General features: G+C 54.0%; 1 protein-coding gene across 2 annotated transcripts in view; it reads left to right on the forward strand.

Moving 5' to 3' along the window:
• SPTBN4 (spectrin beta, non-erythrocytic 4) overlaps positions 1 to 20,995 on the forward strand; it is a gene marked incomplete at its 3' end in the record, with an annotated part of 63,038 nt that extends 42,043 nt beyond the window's left edge. Inside the window, exons 20-35 of one of the 2 annotated variants that reach the window (XM_084257415.1) lie at positions 5,122 to 5,346; positions 6,236 to 6,325; positions 7,305 to 7,583; positions 7,688 to 7,818; positions 8,644 to 8,848; positions 9,860 to 10,240; positions 11,321 to 11,565; positions 13,785 to 13,923; positions 14,014 to 14,098; positions 14,386 to 14,582; positions 15,139 to 15,773; positions 17,186 to 17,255; positions 17,793 to 18,139; positions 19,262 to 19,435; positions 19,582 to 19,624; positions 20,837 to 20,995. In XM_084257415.1, coding sequence (XP_084113541.1) covers positions 5,122 to 5,346; positions 6,236 to 6,325; positions 7,305 to 7,583; positions 7,688 to 7,818; positions 8,644 to 8,848; positions 9,860 to 10,240; positions 11,321 to 11,565; positions 13,785 to 13,923; positions 14,014 to 14,098; positions 14,386 to 14,582; positions 15,139 to 15,773; positions 17,186 to 17,255; positions 17,793 to 18,139; positions 19,262 to 19,435; positions 19,582 to 19,624; positions 20,837 to 20,995 — 3,405 coding nt within the window. The remainder of the gene's footprint in view (positions 1 to 5,121; positions 5,347 to 6,235; positions 6,326 to 7,304; positions 7,584 to 7,687; positions 7,819 to 8,643; positions 8,849 to 9,859; positions 10,241 to 11,320; positions 11,566 to 13,784; positions 13,924 to 14,013; positions 14,099 to 14,385; positions 14,583 to 15,138; positions 15,774 to 17,185; positions 17,256 to 17,792; positions 18,140 to 19,261; positions 19,436 to 19,581; positions 19,625 to 20,836) is intronic. The other variant, XM_084257416.1, reaches the window with a different exon arrangement.
• Positions 20,996 to 22,264: the final 1,269 nt, after the last annotated feature.

Here is a 22,264-nt window from a genome sequence, read left to right on the forward strand (position 1 = left end):
AATTCCAGAACATTGTCAGCACCCCCCAAAAAATCTCGTTCCTATTAGCTTCCTCTACTAACACTCTCCCTTGACAACCTATTTTCTGTCTCTATAGATTTTTTTATATGACATGTTTTTTATATGAAATGTTTTCCACATTTCATATAAACAGGGGCTGTACCTTAGATGACCCGTTGTGTCTGGCTTCTCTCTTTAAACATAACATTTTCCAGAATCATCCGTGTTGTGTTGTAAGATGTATGCGAACTTCACGGTCCCTCTGGCTTTAATATTTAAAGCTAGTTTAATCTTTTACAGGTTAATTTTTTTAGGATTTATTTATTTATGCATATGAGAGCTGGGGTTCAGGCCAGAGGTGCAGGGGGTGAGAGGAATCACCAAGACAGAGTAGGGAGCAGAACAGGCAGATCTACTGACATGCACTGCTGAGGAGAGCAGCCGGCGAGACAGAGAGGTCTGCTGTGCCATGTGGGTCACCTCCCAGGCAGGCCAGGGAATCGAACTCATGCTGCAAAGGCTGGCCATAGCTTGATAGTGCTGTCTTTAACCCCTTCGCCACCAGGGAGCCCCCCCCCCAGGTTAATTTTTAGTATCTTGTCAAGTGCCCAGAGCAATGCCCAGCACCAAGCCAACTTCAGGTTGCCTTGTCTATTACAATGCTGTTAAGTTGTGGTCAGAAGTTAGAAGAGAAGGTATCGTGAAAGTTTGTTTCCCCCTCCACACACTGTCCCACTCCCCAGAGGTGTGACCGCTCTCAGCTTCTCTTTCCTTCCAGAAATATTCCAGGCACACATGCATGCAGACCAGACTGCAGCTTTTCTTTTTCACTTGACGGAACATCCTAGGCATCCTTCCTCCTCTGCATATATGGACATATGCTGTTCTTTCAAACTGTTGCATGTCCAGGAGACGCTTTGACAACTTGTCTTTAACCAGCTTTCTCTTGAGAGACCTTTGGGCTGTTTCCAGTCTTCTGCTACTATAACTGGTGTCTCGATGGACATCCTTGGGTATCCAAGCCCATGTGCAAGTGTTTCTGTAGAAAGTGGTCTTCAGGGCCTCCCTGATGGCACAAGGGATTAAGCATAGCACTGTGAAGCTATCTTCAGCCTCTGCAGCACAAGTTCCATCCGTGGCCTGCCAGGGAGCTACCCATATGGCACAGCAGACGCTCCTGTCTCGCCTGCTGCTCCCCTCTGCAGTGTATTTCAGTCAGTCTGCCTGTTCTGTTCCCTACTCTATCTTGGTGAATCCTCTTATGCCCTGCACCTCTGGCCTCTACCCCAGCTCTTGTCTGCATAAATAAATCAATCTTTAAAAAAGAGAGAAAGTGGTCCTCAAAGTGAAACTTGTGGGCCAAAAGGTCTATGCATTGAAATTGTTGATAGACTCACCAAGTATGCTCCTGAATACCTGGGGGTGGCAGTGCACACCCCCACCCATCTCCTCACACCATCCACATGGCATGTTACTAAGCTTTGTTATCTCTGCTAATCTGCAAGGGGATGGATACTGTCTTGTGGTTGTTTTAATTTGCATCTCCCTTAATCTTCCTGAAGTAGACTGAACACCTTTCATTCCTGTCTCCTTTGCCCATGTTTGCAGGAAAGGACACGTGTTAAAATGGGGTGTTGGAAATACATGGCATTTTTGCAGAAGTAGAAAAGTGCCCTTCCCTGGGATTATTCCATCTCAGGTCCCACGGCCACTTGCTGGAGAGGTTGTGGAGGGGTTTTCATCGATCAGGAACTGGAACTTATAACCTTGACATTTCTGACTATATTTAAGAGTTTCCTCGATTCTGATGCATTTTTCTGTACACACCACTACAGTGTGTTCTTGGCGGAAAGGGTTTTGGGGTGACTTTCATTTTTATTTGATTTCTGCAGCTTGTAATTGTACCTTTTAAGTTCCAGCTTACACAGTTTTGACTTGTTATCATATTTGATTTTTGTTTATGATTCCTACAGATTGTGAACTGTATCAGATGTGACTCTTTGGGTGTAGTTTATAGAACTTCAACTCAAGTTGACTTCAGCTTAAAGGGGGCATTATTGTCTCACATGGCTAAAAATCCAGGAGGTACCCTATTTGGGGCATGACTGGAGTGGTTACTCAAATAATGTCCTTAGGAACCTCCTACTTCTGGCTCCTGCATTCTCTGGTGTTGGTCTCATTAACCTATTCCCTCCTGGTGGCAAAATGGCCCCACAGCACCCCCAGAGCTACATCTACCTTCTTAGGAACCCCATGGAAAAGAGAACATCCCTTCTGGGCTCACACACTTTTTCACCAAAGGTTTGCAAGAGTTTTATTGGCCTGTCTTAGGTCACATGCCATCTCTGACCCAATCTTTGTGGCCAGGGTGATTAAGTGTTTCATTGACCAGGGCTGTGAAGGAATGGACCAGAGTTTCATCAACCCCTCAAGAAGTGGGAAGAGTTTTTATTGGACTGGCTTAGGTCACATGACCTCCTTGAGCCAATCCCTATGGCCAGAGTGATTTCAGTGTTCTGATTGCCCAACTTGGGTCAGGTGACCTCTCTTGGACCTCTACTTTTTTTTTTTTTAAAGATTTATTTATTTATGCATACACGAGATGGGGTAGAGGCCAGAGATGAGGGGGTGAGAGGATTCACCAGAGACAGAGAGCGGAACATAACAGGCAGATGTACTGAATGAAGTACACTGCTGAGGGGAGCAGCAGCAGGCGAGTCAAGAGAGGTCTGCTGCGCCATGTGGATTGCTCCCTGGTGGGCCGGGAATCGAACTCATGCTGCAGAGGTTGCGGATTGCTTCATAGTGCAGTGCTTAATCCCTTTCACCACCAGGGAGACCCGGGACCTCTAAGTTTAATTAGTCCCTCCGGAAGCTTGGGGCCCGAGTGAGATGCTTCAAAGAAAAAGCCAACCATTGGCTGGCCAAACCAGTAAGTTAGCACTAAAAACCTTGGAACAGAAGGCTTGACTTGGTCCTTGAATCTGGGGTGCAGTCTTTCACTGTAATCTGTTACCATTTAATTTCTGATTGTTTAGTTTACTTTTCTAGCTTTCCTTCATCTGTTTAGAATCATGCAAATAATACATGAAGGCATCCTTTTGGTAAACAATCTTACCCACCTAGAAGTCTTCGATAAGACATAAAGTCCCCCCATCTCTCAATTCCACACCCCAAAGGGAACCTCAGCTATTACTTGGTGTGCATTCTTCTAGACCGCTTCCTATGCTTTTTAAAATGTACCGAGCATGAATTTTTATGTGTCATTTATTTGATTTGTTCTTCATGTTTCATTTAATTTTTTGAATGAACATATTTTATGGTTCAGACATCAAAAACATAAAAATCCCATGTGAAAAATCTCTTCTTCAACCCTCTCTTCCTCCACTGAGTTCTCATACCCCCCCGGTAGGTACCATCTGTTACTAATTCCTTGTGTATTCCGGGGAATTTATATGCATGTGCAAAAATATATTTTCATATGTATGTTCTAAATTGCTTTTTCCTTTTAAGAATAAGTCTTGGCTATTATGCCAAACTGATGTGGATTTATTTAACCATTTCACTCTTGATGGGTTTCGAGGTTGTCTCCAATGCTTTCGCATATAAACTCAGGTACCATGAGCTGTTTGGACAAATATCTCTGCCACAATAAACATCCTTAGACAAACAATGTCATGCAAATGTGCCACTATTTTTAAGATGTATTCCTAGCAGAAAAAGTGCAAATGCTGGTCAATGTGTGTGCACATTTGCATTTTGATAGAACCTGCCAAGCTGCCTTCCAAAAAGGCTTGACCAACTCATGCCATCATCCAGAGAGACTGTGTATGCCCATCTCCCTGCATTTTTGCCAACACTAGATTTTATTGATCTTTTATATTTTTGCCAATTGATGAACAGAAAAGGATACTTTGTTGTAACTGGTATTTTCCTAGTGATCATAGACACTGGGTATCTTTTATAGGCCTGCTTTTTCTTGCCTGGTCACATCTGATGTTCATTTCTTTTTGGGGACAGGCTTTTTTCTTTGCTGATGTGATTCACTTGTGCATTGAGCACGGCACAGTTGAAGGCCTGTTATATGCCATACCCTGTTGTACACACTCAGGAATACAGCAACGAAGTGACACAGCCTCTGCCCTCAGGATGCTCATATTCTAGCAGCAGGAGACTGGTCAATACACATGTAAAAACAGTTATGGGATGGTGGTAAAAGCAAGCAGGAGAAAGGGGGATTCTTCATTAAAGGAACTGGCTCCTTGCCTTAATTCATATTAACTGGTATTTTTTTTTTTCAGCTTGTCATTTGCCTTCTAACTGCATCTAGAACTTTTGGTTGATGCCACCATTTCTTAAAAAAATGTGGTCAAATTTATAAACCTTTTCCTATGTGGTTGTTATGCATGGAAAGATTTTCTAAGATTATAAAAGCTTCTGCCCAGGTCTTCTTCTAGGGCCTTATGGATTTACTTATCCCATTTAAGTCTTTCATCCATCTGGAATTGTTTTCAGCATAAAGAACAACAGAGGAATCCAGCTAAATTGGTTAGCTAGTTGGCCCGTGACCATTCATTGAAAAATCCTTTTTTTCCCTTGGAGAGTTGAAGCAACATCTATGAAATAGATGAGTTCTCTTGTGTATTGGGTGTGTGTTGGCACTTTCTGTCTGCCCCTGTGGCACACCAGCTGTTTAACTCACCGTTGCCCTGTATCGATGGCATGGTTGGCTCACTGGACAAAATGTCCTAACTTCTCTGGGCCTCAGTTTCCTCTTTAATCAGGGATGCCACTGATCTTGAAGAGTTGCTCTGAGAATTAAGGAATGAATAGACGTCTTCAGTCCAAGGGGTGGGGTAAACCTCTTTGAGAAGGTAATATTGGAGCTGAAATCTCAAGAGCACGCCTACCACGGGAATAGCCAGAGCAAAGGTCCTGAGGCCGAAACTAGTTTAGTGAGTTGCAAGTCTGAGAGGCGCGCAGCGCGTCTGGAGGGTCCTGAGCCAGGGAAGAGTGGCTGGGCGGACCGCAGGGCGGGGTGGCTGTACCAGACGGTCCTGGAGACCCACCGCAGGGCGGGGAGGGAGAACGGGGCCCCCTGACCCTGCCGCTTTCCCGCAGTCCATGGAGTCGCAGGTGGAGGAGTGGTACCGCGAGGTGGGCGAGTTGCAGGCGCAGACGGCGGCTCTGCCGCTGGAGCCGGCGAGCAAGGAGCTGGTGGGCGAGCGGCAGAACGCGGTGGGCGAGCGCCTGGTGCGCCTGCTCGAGCCGCTGCAGGAGCGTCGCCGCCTGCTGCTCGCCTCCAAGGAGCTGCACCAGGTGGCGCACGACCTGGACGACGAGCTGGTGAGGAGACAGGGAGGGGGGCATGAGGGCAGGACCAGGATAACCGGCAGGGTGGGGTTGGGGGCTGTGGAGTGGGACCTTCCGGGCCAGAGGTGGCCAGAGGGTGGACTGGGAGCCGGGGCAGGACCCAAGGCTGGTGACTGAAAAACTTACCCACTGACAGACTCTGTCATCCAATCCTCCACGTCCTTTACTCACTCACTTTTGTATTCATGCACTCGCTTGCAGTCACTCACTGAATTCTTCACGAAGTCGTTCATTTGTTGATTTATTCATCGACTCATCTTTTATCCCTTATTTCACTCTTTCATGGAATGATTACTCGTTTATTCACTCATGCTCTCATCCAGTCACTTCCTCATCGTTCACTCCCTGATTTGCTCATTCTTTAATTCACTTATTTATTTGCTCATTCCCTTGATCATTCTGGGCCCAGCCCTGTGCTTGGGTAATACTGGGGTCACAGGGTGACCATGGCAGACCCTGTTCCTGCCCAGAGAGTCCAAAGGGAAAAAGTGACAACCCCAGGTAATTGGGGACTGTGATAAGGGAGATAAAGGGACTGTGGGAACCCAGGGAGGCAGCTGACCAAGGTCTGAGGTCAGGGAGGGTTTCCTGGATGAGGGGGTGTCTGAGCTGAGACACGAAGCAAGAGTACGAGTGAGCAGGCTAAGAGAGCAGTAAGGGATTCCTGGGAAGCAAGACCTGCATGTGCAAAGGCCAGATGCAAGCATGAGCCTGGCTCAGATGTAGAGAGCAGGACAGAGCATGTCCAGAGAGGAGGCTAAAGCTGTGAACAAGAAAAAGCCTTGGATACCATGCAGGTGGCTTACAGATTGGGGTCCTGGGGTGCATTCTCCCCTTGACCTGCTCCCTGTATCCTCTGCAGGCATGGGTCCAGGAGCGGCTGCCATTGGCCATGCAGACGGAGCGAGGCAATGGTTTGCAGGCTGTCCAGCAGTACATCAAAAAGAACCAGGTGATATATACAGACAGCAAGACATTATGTTACGTACCTCGGACTAATTCAATGAGATCTTAATTTCAAAAAATTTAAAAAGGAACCAGGTGAACAGAACCAGGATGAGGGAGTGGGTTAGAGCACCTTTGATACCAGTGACAGAAAAGAACTCAAGGTGGTTAAAGCCAAGAAGGAAATGAATTGGCTCTTATAATTGAAAACACTGGACAGCAGATACAGATGCATCCAGGTGCTTCCAACAGCTGTTACTGTTGTTCCCCACCCCATCCAACCCGCAGCCCCTTCCCTGTGTGAGCTTTATCTCAGGCTGACTCTCTCCTGGTGGTACTATACCACCAACAGATTCAAGTTTCTGTCACAGCAGCAAAAACAAACACAGTTTTTCTCAGTAATTTGAGTGAGTCACAGAATAAGTCACATTTGCTTACCTTGTGTCGCCCTGCCTTCACTGAACTGCTCGTAGTGGCCAAGTTTTCAGCCTGCTCTCACTGGCTGCCTCTGGCTAAGGGTTCACCCCTGGGACCGGAGGTGGACACGGGGGTGGACACGTGTAAAATGCATCCCTTAGGAGTGTACTTCCAAGATTTGTGCGCTTGTGTGTAAACCATACCCCAGCTGCTCTGAGCAGCCAGGTTCTCAGGCCTGTGTTGCAACCATGGAGGTACAGCAGAGGCACAGCCTGCGGTCTTCAAATCCTGAGCCCCGCCCCCCTCGCTAGCTGCTTGCTCTTACTAGCTGCTTGTTGTTGGGCCAAATACCTTGCCTCTTGGTGCCTGCTCCCCCGCCCCCCGCCACCCCCCTACAGTGTGGGGGTACAATGAGTAATGGAAAAATACTTACGTGGTACCTGGCACGTGGACGGCTGTTAGCCGGTGTTCATTTGCTCGCTGGGCCTTGCCAGCGGCGGAGGCGCACGAGGTCCTGCCAGGCTTGTGAACACCGTTTCCCCACCCACACCCCTCTTTCCTGCCCGCAGGGCCTGCGGCGAGAAATTCAGGCGCACGGGCCGCGCCTGGAGGAGGTGCTGGAGCGCGCGGGCGCCCTGGCCTCACTGCGCAGCCCCGAGGCGGAGGCCGTGCGGCACGGCCAGGAGCAGCTGCAGAGTGCCTGGACAGGCCTGCGCGAGGCGGCGGAGCGGCGGCAGCAGGTGCTGGACGCCGCCTTCCAGGTGGAGCAGTACTACTTCGACGTGGCTGAGGTGGAGGCCTGGCTGGGCGAGCAGGAACTGCTCATGATGAGTGAGGACAAGGGCAAGGTGCGCCCGGGCTGCGGGTGCGGAGGGCCTGGGGGTGCCCGAGGGGGATCCCGCCAGAGCTGGGTCCTGCCACTGAAGCCTCATGGCCGACTGTGTGCTTCCAGGACGAACAGAGCACCCTGCAGCTGCTCAAGAAGCACCTGCAGTTGGAGCAGGGCGTGGAGAATTATGAGGAGAGCATCGCCCAGCTCTCGCGCCAGTGCCGGGCTCTGCTGGAAATGGGACACCCAGACAGGTGGGCTGTCAGGGGACCCTGGGAGAGGCAGGCAGGGAGAGGGTGGGGAGGTGGAGGACAGAGTCGTGTCATTTCTTAGGAATCGATCCAGCAGGATCTGAAGCTTCACCGATGGATTGGGACTGGGTCAGAATTGGAGATTGGGATGTGAGGGGCACCCTTTTCCACTTGCTGGAGCCCTAGGATTTCGACAAGCTGTTGAAATAGAGAACCACTGCCCAGAGCTGGTGGGGCAGGAGCCTAGGGTTTGCACATAGAGGTGTGTCGGCATGATATCTAGGACTGAGGCAAGAAGTAAGAGCTCAGGGCCGGGCAGGGCAGTTCCTCTTCCTACCCAGTGTTGGGGAGGACAGAAAAGCCTGGGGTGCCATGTGGGGCCTGGCCTGAGGTCCTCCTCACCACAGATCATATACTACCGCTCTGGGGTCAAGAGTGGGGGTCACATCTGGGCAGTTTGGGCCAGGGGTAAGCTCTGAAAGGGGATCCAGAGCTAGATCCCTGGGAGCTAGAAGACTGGGCCTGCAGCTTGGCTGGGGACCCCAGTCAGGAGCCTGGAGTCCCCTCCAGGAGGAGCAGGGCACAGGGCCATGAGAGAAGGGCTGGGAGAGCTTGTCAAGCCTAGGGAAGCTGAGCGTTCCCCCGGGCATGTGGCACTGAGATGCAAGTGCTGGGCTGACCAAATTTGGGTCTGGAGGAACACAGTCCTACCTGGGGCCTGACAGGACTCAAGTCTGCCTGAAGGTGCAGCCCTGCCCTGAGAGAGGTGGGCAGCTCTGTCCTCGACGCCTCAGGGTCCCCATCCCTGCCGCTCCCTGTCCCCATCAGCGAGCAGATCAGCCGGCGGCAGTCTCAGGTGGACCGGCTCTACGTGGCACTGAAAGAGCTGGGCGAGGAGCGCAGGGTGAGTCTGGAACAGCAGTACTGGCTGTACCAGCTCAGCCGCCAGGTGGACGAGCTGGAGCACTGGATCGCCGAGAAGGAGGTGGTGGCTGGCTCACCTGAACTTGGCCAAGACTTTGAGCACGTCACGGTGAGCATCCTTGGTCTGAGTAGTAACATCAGCGCATCAGCGACCTCTCTCTGCAACTAATGGTCTCTGGGCCTCAGTTTACCCATCCATAATATGAGGATAATAGTACCCACACCACGGCCGTCTTGTAGGAGAGGTGAATTGATCTATGTAAAGCACTTTGGGTTTTTTTTTTTGTTTTTGTTTTTTGAAGATTTATTTATTTACACAAGAACCGGGGTGCAGGCCAGATTCGCGGGAGGGTGAGAGGATTCACTGGAGATAGAGAGGGGAACTGAACAGGCAGACTGAAGAAATACACTGCTTAGGGGAGCAGCGGGCGAGACAGGAGAGGTCTGCTGTGCCATGTGGGACCCTCGCCAGCCGGCTGGGATCGAACCGGCGCTGTGGTGCTGCAGAGGCTGTGGACGGCTCCACAGTGCTGTGCTCAACCACCTGCGCCACCAGGGGTGGCCCTGTAAAGCACTTTGGATAGTGCTCAGCCCACAATGCCTGACACAGTGGGTGTCAGCTGTTAGGCTGTTATTATCTTTTTTTTTTAATATTTATTTATGTATACAAGAACTGGGATACAGGCCAGGGGTGTGGGGGATGAGAGGATACACCAGAGACAGAGTGGGGAGCAGAACAGGCCCATCTACTGAAATACACTGCTGAGGGGAGCAGTGGGCAAATTAGCTACCATGTGGGTATCTCCCTGGTCAGGGATCGAACTCGTGTTGCAGTGGTTGCGGACAGCTTCGTAGTGCTGTGACTTAACCCCTTGTGCCACCAGGGAGGACCTGTTATTATCTTTTCTTTGATAATTGCTGTTACTCTTATTGCTAGTGAGTAATTGCTCGATGTGCTCAATATTATTTTGTGTTGGTTGGCATTAATAGCATTGCTATTTCTCTTACCTGCCACGATATCACTATTGGAAAGCGTGGTGCTAATCTGTCACCTGGGTTGGTGGGGGCTTGTGCACACGGTACCTTTGCCCATGCTGCGCCCCCTGCTTCCTGGTGGCAGGTACTGCAGGAGAAATTCTCAGAGTTTGCCAGTGAGACGGGCACCGCAGGGCGGGAGCGACTGGCGGCTGTGAACCAGATGGTGGACGAGCTGATTGAGTGTGGCCACACAGCGGCGGCCACCATGGCTGAGTGGAAGGATGGACTGAACGAGGCCTGGGCCGAGCTGCTGGAGCTGATGGGCACCCGCGCCCAGCTGCTGGCTGCCTCTCGGGAACTGCACAAGTTCTTCAGCGATGCCCGGGAGCTTCAGGGACAGATCGAGGAGAAGCGGAGGCGACTGCCCCGCCTGACCGCCCCACCTGAGCCGAGACCCAGTGCCAGCTCCATGCAACGGACACTGCGCGCCTTTGAACATGACCTGCAGCTCCTTGTGTCCCAGGTGGGGCGCCGGCGGCCAGGAGGGGCTGGTGGGAGGGAGAACAAGGTGGTCGAGGGATGTGGGCAGTAGAGCAGGTCAATCAAGCTGTAGAGCAGGTCAAAATAAGCCAGTGGACAGATAGAAACAGAGCACAGAACAGAGAAATTAGATGCTGGGCAGAGTAAATGCACCAGCTGCATGATGCACAGCAAGGAGACGGGCGGAAGAAAGCAGGATGGTTGAGCTGTAGAAATTTGACCCTGTTTTCCATGGAGGTGGGGCAGCGGTTCTTCTAGAAACTACCAAGTGCATCTTTCTCAATCCTAGATGGAGCACCTAAGGGGAACTGAGAGGGCGAAGAGAAATTTGGCCGTGGGGCAGGTAGCAAGGAGACAGCCTTTGCTAGAAATTGTGGGGTTTTCATAAAGAAAATTGATGGGTGTGGACTTAATGGACATGGCTAAAGAGTCCATAGAAATTAGATAGTGGGTCTGAGGTGGGTGGGGAGGCGGACCCAAGAAATCCGATGGAAATGAAACTGGGCCTCAAAAAAACTCAGACAGCAGAAGGAAACTGGGTTTGGGTTTAATGGTAGACTATGGACATAAACCATACAGACGACTTTCAAAATCAGGCGGAGAGATCACGAGGTTGAGTGGTGAATGTAGAAATGTGCTGCTGGCTCTGCCAGAAATCAGGTGGTTGAGGCCATAGAGTGTGGGCAGAGGGTCTGGGGATCCAATGGCGGAAGCCTTGATGGTAATCTAATAGTTTATTCAAAAGGAAATTGGGCAGTAGGTAGCAGGCCTGAAAAGAAATCGAGTAAGAACTCACGGGACAACTGTCTAATAGATATTGGGGAGGAAGGAGCTTCCTGAAGGCTATCAGAAAGGCCGAAACAAGGTAGAGGTGGGCCTGAGAAAATGAAGTGTCAGGCCCAGGAGCACTAGAGCTCTGAGGCCAAAAGAAATCAGGCAGCGGAGAGGTGGGGAACCCTGTGTTGGGATCAGGAGGGTGCAGGCTCCTTGCATCTTCAGCCTGCACCAGCCAGCAGAGCCTGGCCCCCGTGGAGGGCTGTGCTCCATCTGGTATGCCCCTCAGGTACGGCAGCTGCAGGAGGGGGCAGCCCAGCTGCGGACAGTGTACGCGGGCGAGCACGCAGAGGCCATCGCCAGCCGGGAGCAGGAGGTGCTGCAGGGCTGGAAGGAACTGCTGGCAGCCTGTGAGGACGCCCGCCTGCACGTCAGCTCCACGGCCGACGCCCTGCGCTTCCACAGCCAGGCCCGGGATCTGCTCTCCTGGATGGATGGCATCGCTGGCCAGATTGGGGCAGCTGATAAACCCAGGTGCCCCTCATCCCACCTCCGGCTCCCTACCTGCCTCTGGGCAGCCACCCTCGCCCATCAACAGTCCCCTTCCCCTAAGAAATCACAGGAGCCTGTGCTGGTCGGTGCTCCTCTGTGTGGCAGGCACTGTTCTAAATGCTATGCATGGGGGCTCAGAGCACGGGGCTTCAGTCCTTCCCAGGTGCCCGCTCCTGCCCTTCCTGTGGGGCATGGGATGGGTCGAAGCCAGGGCAGGCGCTGGGAGGCATAGGACTTTTTAGGTGGCTTAACCCAGTAGGCGCTGATTTATTGCTCACATGATGGTTTGAGGCGCGTGTCTGGCAGAAGCCTGCGTGGTGATTGGGAGCCACGTCCTCTCTCACTTGGCCCCAAGAATTGCTTCCCAGACCTTAGGCACCTAACCACAGATGAGGCAATAGAGTGGGGGGGAGGGTGTGGGTGTTTTTAGGGATTAAACCTGCACTCACATAGCCTTGTTCTGTGACCGTGAGGCCCGGAGCCTATGTTCATTTACTCAGGGAAAATATACTGAATGCCTACTGTGTGTCAGATGGTGAGCAAGGCCAAGCCCTAGCCCTGACGCAGCTTACATTCTGAGGCTGGAGACAGGGCACACATAAGTAAACAAACACCTAATATTATTTCAGATAGTAATAAGTGCTCTGAAGAAAAATAAAGCAAGGTAAGGGGACGAGGTGCTAGCTGGCAAGGCCTCTCTGAGGATGTGACGTTTGAGTGGAGACCTGAATGAAGTGATGGTGAGTTGGGTGAAGTTTTGGGGGAAGGGTTTTGTAGGTGGAGGGATCAGCAAGTACAAAGGCCCTGAGGTAGGTGGTAGTTGGGCTCCTTTGAGGAAGAGCTAGCCAATTACTGTGGCTGGATGGAGTGAGTGAGGGGGTGAGGGGCATGGTAGGTAATGAGGTTGGCAAGGTGACATGAATGCCTGGTGGGGAGTTTGCCTTTTCTCTGGCCTTGTGGGAAATAGTCTGTAGCGGGCAAAGGTGGAAGAAGAGGTAGACCAGTTAGGAAACTATTGCTCTAATACAAGTGAGAGGTGATGGCAGCTTAGTTCACTGCAGTGTTATGGAGATGGGGAGAAGTGATTGGTTTTGGGAATTAAAAAAAAAAATCTTTCTGTTAAAGAAAAATTTCAAAAATGCACAGAAGTAGCGGCAGCAGTACGGTGAACACACGTGCGTAAAGCCAACAACCATCCCGTGAGGCTAGCACTTTGGACCCCTCTCGTTTCACCTATACGTTCCCTGAAAACCCCCTCTGTCCCTTGCTGAGTTATTTTGAAACAAATCTCAGGTTTCCTATCATGTCACAGGGTATGTTTTGAAGTTATAAAGGTCCCTTCTCGACTGATGGATTAGCTTGAAGGACAGCAGTGTACCCATGAGTAGGGGTGAATTTACCGAGATGGAGACTTACAGGGCAGGCCACGCTGTGGAGCGAGGAGAGGATCAGTAAGATTGTTCCAGATACCTCACGTCCTAGTAGGAATCTCACAACAGGGGCCCTTCAGCTGGGACCTGTGAAGTGTTCCAAAGCTGTACTTGCTGGCTGGGGGGCCCTTCAGAACGTGGAGTTTGTTTTGGTCATGTGGGCGGATGAGCACAGCACTGTCCCACAGTGATGCAGCACAAACCACAGATATGAAGTACGTACCTAAGGGAAGATTTTCTTATAACCACCTTAAAAGGGGAAAAAGAAGCGAGTGAAAACTCATTTTAGTAATTCATTTTATTGAGCCCAATGTACCCCAAATATGATCAACATATACTTAATGTTAAAAATAAGGAGCTGTTTTACATTCCCTTTTTGTACTAAACCCTCAGGATATGGTGTTCACTATACATTGCCACACATGTCAGTCCAGTCTGGCCACATTTTAAGTACTCACTTGCCACCCAGGTCTAGCTGCTGCTAGCATAGTAGACAACACAGCCTTAGAAGAATTTGGCCAGTGAACCTTCAGAAGCATAAGTGGAGAAAGTGAGAACTGGATTTTGAAATCCTAGATTAGAATCACTGAAGTGTGAAATTTTAGCACCTTGGAGAAAGTTGAAATCAGGGGGTGCCCTTGCATTCAGAACTTGGCAATAGGAGGTGGGTGTCCTGAGCTGCCATGAACCTCAGCCTCAGGAATTGGGGTTCGTCAGTAGCTGCCAAGGGGGGCTGCCCTGGCTCAGCTCCTTGCCCGCTGCCCACCCTAGGGATGTGTCGTCGGTGGAGGTGCTCATGAACTACCACCAGGGCCTGAAGACCGAGCTGGAGGCGCGGGTGCCCGAGCTGACAGCCTGCCAGGAGCTGGGGCGCTCTCTGCTGCTCAACAAGAGCGCCATGGCTGACGAGGTGCAGAGGGGCAGGGGTCCTCCGCCACCCTCCCTGGCCTTGGGAGAAGAGCTACCCTTGACACCTCTCCCACCCACCCACCACTCCCAGATCCAGGCACAGCTGGACAAGCTGGGGACCAGGAAGGAGGAGGTGTCGGACAAGTGGGACCGCCATTGGGAATGGCTGCAGCAAAGTGAGTGGGGGCCCAGACATGGGGCTCAGGAGCACAGGGACGTGCTCGAACATGTCCACAAAGACCCAGAGGGTCCCCAGCAGCAAACATGAGGCCAAAAGGGTGAACAAGGGGGCTAATTGCTGTCGAATCCCTGGTAACATTCACCTAGGGGAGAAGCTGAGCTCAGAGTGGGCAGGGCTGGGATGGGAGAAGTCAGGGGTGTGTGTGCATGTGTATGTGTGTGGTGTCAGAGAAAACAGTGATGCCCCAGGTGCCCCAGCACCCTCTCCTGCATGTCCCCTCAGTGCTGGAGGTGCACCAATTTGCCCAAGAGGCAGTGGTGGCCGACGCCTGGCTGACGGCCCAGGAGCCGCTTCTGCAGAGCCGGGAGCTGGGCAGCAGTGTGGACGAGGTAGAGCAGCTAATCCGGCGACATGAGGCCTTCCGCAAAGCTGCTGCAGCCTGGGAAGAGAGGTTCAGCTCTCTGCGGCGCCTGACCACGGTTAGCACCCCAGATCCTGCCCCGGACCCCCTCCTGAAGCCCCACCCCACCCCTCTATAGGAGACAGGTACACCAGGACTTGGTGCTCAGCAGTGGGGTGAGGTCCCAGATAGGCCCTCATTGAGCTCCCAGTCCAGGGGTGGGGAAGGGACATGGGGGACTGAAGGGGGGTGCTCAGGTGGCTGTAGGAGCCCAAAAGTACTTGTCTTGGGCCTGAGGGAGTCTGAGCTGACACTTGAAGAATGAGGTGAAGAGCCCATAACACAAAGTCTTCAGGTCCCAGGCGGAGGAGACACTGAGGAAGGAGAAAGGGAAATCAGGAAAGGGAAAGCGACGATTTATACACTTCATGAAAAACAACAACAACTAGGTGTTGGCAAGAGAAAAAAAGAATTAAGTCCCCAGCAGAGGGCAAAGTTGCCCTGGACACAGGCCTGGCCAGCCTTGCTTTTTCACTAAAAATACACTGGGTGCTGAGGCAGACCAACCCAGAACCGCCTTTCCAGACGGCCCCAAGCCGTAATGACCTCTCTCACCCTGACCCCTTCACCCCCAGATCGAGAAACTCAAAGCGGAGCAGAGCAAGCAGCCGCCCACCCCACTGCTGGGGCGCAAGTTCTTTGGAGACCCCGCGGAACTGGCGGCCAAGGCGGCGCCCCTGCTGCGGCCGGGGGGCTACGAGAGGGGCCTGGAGCCCTTGGCCCGCCGGGCCTCGGACACGCTGTCAGCCGAGGTGCGGACCCGGGTGGGGTACGTGCGTCAGGAGCTCAAGCCCGAGCGCCTCCAGCCGCGCATCGATCGGCTGCCGGAGGTCCCGGGGAGGGTGGAGCCCACGGCCCCGCCGGCCGCGCCCGCACCGGAGGACGCAGCGGATAACCCCGGAGCCCCCGGGGCCCCCACGGCGGCGGAGCAAGTCCGGCCGCGGTCGGAGCGCCAGGAGTCAGCGGATCGCGCGGAGGAGCCGCCCAGGAGGCGGCGACCAGATCGGCAGGAATCGGCTGATCAACCCGAGGAGACTGCGCGGAGGCGGAGGTCAGAGCGGCAGGAGTCGGCGGAGCACGACGTGGCGCACAGCCTGACGCTGGGCCGCTACGAGCAGATGGAGCGGCGGCGGGAGCGGCGCGAGCGGCGGCTGGAGCGGCAGGAGTCCAGCGAGCAGGAGACGCCCGCCAGAGGAGACCCGGTGAAGGGGTGAGTCCCTGGGGCCAGGGAGCGAGGGAAGCAAGCGGGACCGTAGGTCTCCGGAGCCCACACGGGCCCAGTGCAGAGGGCTTCACGGCGCTGAAGGAAGATCCGTGCACCCATTTTGCAGAGGTGTAAGCTGAGGTTGAAGAAGGGTAGGAGACTGCCCACCGCCCCGAGCCGCTGTTGAAGAAAGGGCAGGGTGTCAGCCACTGGGTCCTGACCTGGCATTAACCCCATGGGTGGCCATAGGCACCAGGTCTCCACTGGGCTAATATTGCAACCATCACCTCCCCTATTAGAGAGCAAACCCTTTAGCACAGTCTCACCTTTATAAACTGATGGCTGTTGTCATCTCCATCTTATGGATGGAGCCACTGAAGCTGCGAGAGGGGAAGTCATTCAGTTTGCGTGAAGCTGGCTAGAACCCGGACTTTAGGAATGAGAGGTAACAAAGAGTGTTTTGGGCAGGTGGATCCAGTCAGCATTGTCCCCAGAAAGTGGTCTTTGGTCAAATACTTTTTTCCCTTCTTTTCTTTTTTTTTTAAGGATTTATTTATTTATGCATACAAGAAGTGGGGTACAGGCCAGAGATGTGGGGGGTGAGAGGATTCACTAGAGATGGGGTGGGGAGCAAATCTACTGAAATACACTGCTGAGAGGAGCAGCGGGCGAGACAGGAGAGGTCTGTTGCTCCATGTGGGTTGCTCCTTGGCTGCCAGGGATCGAACTCGTGCTGCAGAGGCTGCGGATTACCTCATAGTGTGATGCTTAACCCCTTGCGCCACAAGGGAGGCCCAGCGCCTGACCACAGTTAGCACCCCAGATCCTTCCCCAGCCCCCCTTCCTGAAGCCCCATCCCAGCCCTCTATAGGAGACAGGTACACCAGGACTTGGTGCTCAGCAGCGCGGTGAGGCCCCAGATAGGCCTCATAGACAGTGACTTCTTGACCTGTTTTAAATTTATTTCATGAATGTTTGCCAAATGCCCACAAATGCAAGGCGCGATGGAACCAACCTTAGCCTGCTTTCATGGGACTTACAGTCTAGTGGGGGAAACAGACATGTCAGCAGACAGTGATAACCCAGAATGGTCAGGGTGGGGTTGGGGGAATTCCAGGGGGCTTTGGAGCTCAGGAGGTGGGTGGGAAAAGGCAACACTGTGTTCAAAGGCTTGAAGGCACCAGTTTGCAATCTGCCTCAAACTCAAAGGGGAGAGAGGATCTGTCCTCTCTCCAGCAGACATGAAACAAGTACCTGTGGCATGTAAGGCAAAGTCCTGAGTGAGGCAGCTGCAGGGATGGACATATCAGCCTGGCATCACAAGCTAAGGAGTGGAGGATCCTCCAGCCAGCCAGGCTGGTGCCAGGAGAAAGCACCCCAATTCCACCTGGTCTTTCTGTCCTTCCCCCCAACCCCAGGAAGGCAACCCTGGCTGACATTGTGGAGCAGCTGCAGGAGAAAGAGGCAGGCCCAGGGCTCCCTGCTGGGGTAAGTTGAGCCTCGGGATGGGGATGGGTGGGGGTATGGAGACCCCTCTCTTAAGAGCAGAAGTCAGGACCCCAGAAACACTGGTGCCTAATCCTCAGCCCTCCTCCCATTATGAATCCTGCAGACAGACATTCTCAGGGGATAGACAGGGCCACCAGCTGATCCCCTACAATCTGGAGATGTGTCCCTTACAAATATGAAGCCACAGGGCCTAAGAAACCTTTCCCTTCCACACACATAGACTCTAGACTCCCCACATCTGTCGTGGGCTCTATTTCTCCAGCCCAGTGGGGTCTCAAACAGCCTCTTAGTCGCATACACAGAGTGAAGTTCGGATTCCGCCTCCAGACAGCTCCACCTGCCTGCGCCCCCACCTCCAGAGGTCCGGCCTCTCCTCCCCGAGATGACAGGGAGTCCAAATTTAGGAAGCCTCACTCCCAAGGCCGGTGGGGCCCCTAAGATTTGGGCCTCCAGGCCTCCCAAACCAAATCGATGGCCCTGCAGACAGGTGGGGCCCCACACCCGTGAGTCCCCCAGGCAGAGGGCCCGCGTCCCCTCTGGACAGCACCCCTCTCCCCTCCCTTCACACAGCCGTCGCTGCCTCAGCCTCGCGAGCTTCCCCCCGGCCGCCTGCCCAACGGGCTTGAGCCGCTCGAGCGGACACCTCGGCCGGACCGGCCGCGGGCACGGGACCGGCCCAAGCCGCGACGGCGGCCGCGGCCGCGAGAGGGTGGTGAGGGCGGGGGAAGCCGGCGCTCGCGCTCCGCCCCGGCCCAGGGCGGCTCCGCCCCCGCGCCTCCGGCTCCGCCCACTCACACAGTGCAGCACGAGGGCTTCCTGCTGCGCAAGCGCGAGCTCGACGCTAACCGCAAGTCGTCCAACCGGTGAGCGCGTGGGCGGGGCTTTGGAAGGCGGGTCCCAAGCTCAGTGTCTAATGAGACTAGGTGGGGCCCGAGGCGGCGGGGAGGGGGCGGGGTTAAGCGTCAGGGCGTCCAACTGGTGGCGGGGAAGGCGGGGCCTGGAGAGGGGGCGGGGCTTACGTTCTGGGACCGACGGCGGCGCGGGGTCCCAGATCGGAGCGCCCGGTGGGTGAGCGGATGGCGTTTCGAAGGGGGCGGAGCCTGAGGGAAATGTTAGAGACTTGGAGAGATGACGATCCAGTCTCCTAGCAGCCACCTAGGAGTTAACTAGAGCTGGTGTAGAGGGTTCCCGTGGCTTGTAAGGTGGAGCCTGGAGAGACCTTCCAGCCTATGCGCGCGGTGGGGCCAACCTTGATGTTTCAAACAGGGGGCGGGAACCCAAACTCGGCGCCGGCGCTGATGGGGTGAGGCCGGGGGCGGGGGCCACCGCCTGCATTCCCAAAGGGGGCCTCGTGGTGATGTGCCTTCTCTGGGAGTCCAGCTCCTGGTTGCTCAACCCCTTTTTGTCCAATCTGGGGAGGCCGAATCTGGGGAGAGAGCCAAAAGGGGAAACGCTGGCGTACCCGTGCACTGAGGCCGAGCCCCAAGATGTGAAGTGGCAGAGTAGGTTGAGATTTTGCCTGTGGGATCTGGAAGTGTTAGGGCAAGGAAGGAATAAACAGGGGCACCTGGGTGTATTTTGCTCATGGGAGACTTCCTCCTCAATTGGGGTTTGGCTGATTGGGGTGATGGGAATACCTCATTGTAGGCAGTAGACCAATAGATCTCCTTCAGGAGGTTTCCAAGGGCTAGGGATGGACAAATATACAAGCAAGGAGACAGCTTAAGTCTTGCCTTCAGGAAACTCTGTATGAGAGTGGATAGGGAAGGGCAACCCCAGCAGCGGGCAGCCTTGAGGTCGAGAGACTTAGAGCCTTCCCCCAGTTTGGGAACAGCCACAAGGAAGAGCACATCAGCCATATATCCCAGTTAGGGCAAAGCCCAAAGGTAGGAAGGCTCAGACATGTTCAGCCTTTGAGGGTATTAATGAAGCATATCCAGGCAGAGTTCTGTGGCTCTGCCTTGAGTCCCCTCTCGTCGCTCCAGGTCGTGGGTGAGCCTTTACTGCGTGCTCAGCAAGGGGGAGCTGGGTTTCTACAAGGACTCCAAGGGCCCGGCATCTGGGGGCACACATGGCGGGGAGCCACTGCTCAGCCTGCACAAGGCCACCAGCGAGGTGGCTAGTGACTACAAGAAAAAGAAGCACGTCTTCAAACTCCAGTGAGCCCCCCAATGGTCTAGAGGGAGGGATCCAAGGGGCCTCTTCCCCTCCCCAGTGATACCCTGCTCCCCTAGAGGACAGATATTGGATGGGTGGGCTGGGCCCTTGCACCAGATCCCTCAAGTCTTGTGTCACCCTCCCACAGGACCCAGGATGGCAGCGAATTTTTGCTCCAGGCTAAAGATGAGGTGAGATATAGTCCTTCCTCTTCTTCATGTAGCCCTTTGGAATGACCCAGCTGCTTGACTCCCCTCTGCCGGAGTGGGGGGCTGTGGATGAGAGGGGAAGCACAAACCAGAGTTTCCTGCGCTGTAATGAAAGCCCACGGGCAGTGAGAGCTCAGAGGAACTTCCTAACCTTTCTGGGGTGGGGGGGAGAGGGGGTGAAGGGGAGAGTGGAGGGTGAGAGAACTCTCTGGAAGCCAGAACAGTCTAACCTTCTTACCTTAACCTCTGAGGTGAGAGTGGAAAGAGGAGGGAATCCGCTTTAAAAAATAAAGGGAGGAGGGAACCCCAGTGCAAAGCTCCAAAGGCACAGAATTGCTGAGGGTTAACTGAGCCGGGGGAGAAAGTTACAAGGGGCTGCATGCTGCATCTCAGCAGGCTTTGTGGGCCCATGAGGAGGCTGGAGTCTGTCCCAGGGCACCGGGGAGCCACTGCAGGCTTTTGAGCCAGCTAACAGTGAGGCATAAGAAAGATTCCTTTGTTTTCCAGGGCAGGGTAGATTGGAGAGGGCAGAGTTGAAGTATGGCACCCTGGAGGCAGCCAGGGCAGAGACCCAAATGGGGAAGCAATAGGCTGAACCAGGGCAGAACAGTGGGGAGTGGAGGAAGAGGTAGGTAGGTGAGACGGGAATGTGACACTGGGCCTGGGGCAAGGGGGAGAGATGAGGGGAGGAGGAGCAGGTGTGGAGGTGACTGAAAAGATACTGAAAATCCCAACGCTTGATATCTCATTCATCCTCACAAGAGGCTGTGACATAGGCTTGTTATTTTCTCCTTGCTTGCCTTTGTTTAGCCTTAAAATGGAGAATGAAAGTTTTCCATTACAGGGTTAATGTGAAAATTTAATAAATGGATACACATAGAGTAATAAGGCCTACCAGATAAGGCCTACTAAATGTCAGTGTCTGCTGATATTATCATTGTTTTCTGTAGTGGGGATTAATTCTGTTGCCTAGGTTGAAATCAACCAAAATTTAATCCACCCAAGTGCTTAGAATAGACCTGATCCGTGCTCTATGTAAGTCTGAATTATCACCATCATCATCACTGCCCCACTTAAAAGATGAGGAAACTGAGGTTCAGCGAGGGCAGTTCAGAGAGGAAACTGAGGCTCCAGACTCATCTGTTTCTCAGCCTTCTGTCTTGCAAACATGGACTGTGTCATTTCTCTCTCCAGGAGGAGATGAATGGCTGGCTAGAGGCTGTGGCTGCCTCGGTGGGGGAACACGCGGAGATTGCCCGCTGGGGACAGACACTACCCACCACGTCGTCCACAGATGAGGGCAACCCCAAGCGGGAGCCGGGGGAGCGCAGAGCCAGCGGGCGCCGGAAGTGACTTCCCATCCCCAGGGCGTGAGACATCCATCTCCCTGACCCTCCTCTCCACACTGTGGGCACAAAGACACTTTCTCTTCCGCAGGGGCGGATGCCCCTTGTTCCAGCAACACTGCGGATGCGCCATGACGGGCACTGGAAAGGAGGGGACTTCTCCTGCACCCCAAGAAGTGGTGGGGAGATTGCTGCCCCTATAGCCATATCTCGGCCCCTTCCCGCTCGCCACCCCCACCCCAGGTGCTGGGGCTCCATTATTTTTATGCAATAACTGAGCTTGGTGGAGGGGCGGGTAAGGGGTCAGTTGAGCCAAGCCCCCTGCCCCAATCCCCAGATCCCGCCCCAAGAAGCTGGGGTGGTGGGGGCGACAATTCTGCCCCCCTCTCCGCCCTAAGGATGGGCAAGGGGGCGCTGGTGAGGTCCCCTGGACCATCCAGGGTGCTAGGGGGTGGGGAGGGGACGCCCCTTCCCCGCCTTTACCTCACTTCCAATGCTGCCTTGATCTCTGTCTGGGAAGAGGGAGTGAGGGGGCCCTAACCCCCCGCACTCCACCGCCTCAGAGCCATGCGGTTAATTCCTGACTTAGTTTATTTTTGCAAAACGTCGACCTCCTCCTCCCCCGCCCCGCATCCGCGAAGGCTTTTAATGGGAGGGGCGTCAAAGCTCAAAACTGTCTTCCTCTCTCCTCCCCCCTCCAGTTGTAAAAGCCTCTTCTTGAGGGGAGGGGCGAGGGGAAGCCCTCCCCCTGCATGCTTCTGGCTGGAGCACCTCCCTGAGGAGTGGGGGAACCGGGTTGCGGGCAGCCCCCATCGCCGCCTGGAGAAGCCGCTGGGGCCCCGGGGGTGTGGGGCGGTGTGGCAGGCGCACACTGTATGTACCTATAATAAATCCTTTGGCTTTGACGGTCTACGCTGCTTTGTTCGCGTTTCATGGGATGTACCTGGGAGGACTCAAGGTGGAGAGCCTGTGGCTACGGAGAACATTGGGCCCCTCGGTGTGGCCTAATTTCGGGGCCTCAACATGTTCCCCCCGACAAAGATGCCATTCCTAAAACAGGAACCCCAGAGGAATGGAGGAATGTCATTCTTTACGAAATGCTATTGCTCCTTACTAAACTTCCCCAAAGGAGCCACCAAGTCCGCCCCGTCCAGGACAGGAAAGGCGGGCCCCTTTAAAGAGGTGGAGCATTTAGCTGCGACGGACGAGCACTCTGCCCAATCGTCCGAAGCTCCGGCAGTCTCCGGCCCAATGACCACGCGGCGGGGGCGGGTCC

Source organism: Talpa europaea (assembly GCF_964194135.1).
Source record: "Talpa europaea genome assembly, chromosome: 16".
In the NCBI taxonomy this organism is placed as follows: Eukaryota; Metazoa; Chordata; class Mammalia; order Eulipotyphla; family Talpidae; genus Talpa; species Talpa europaea.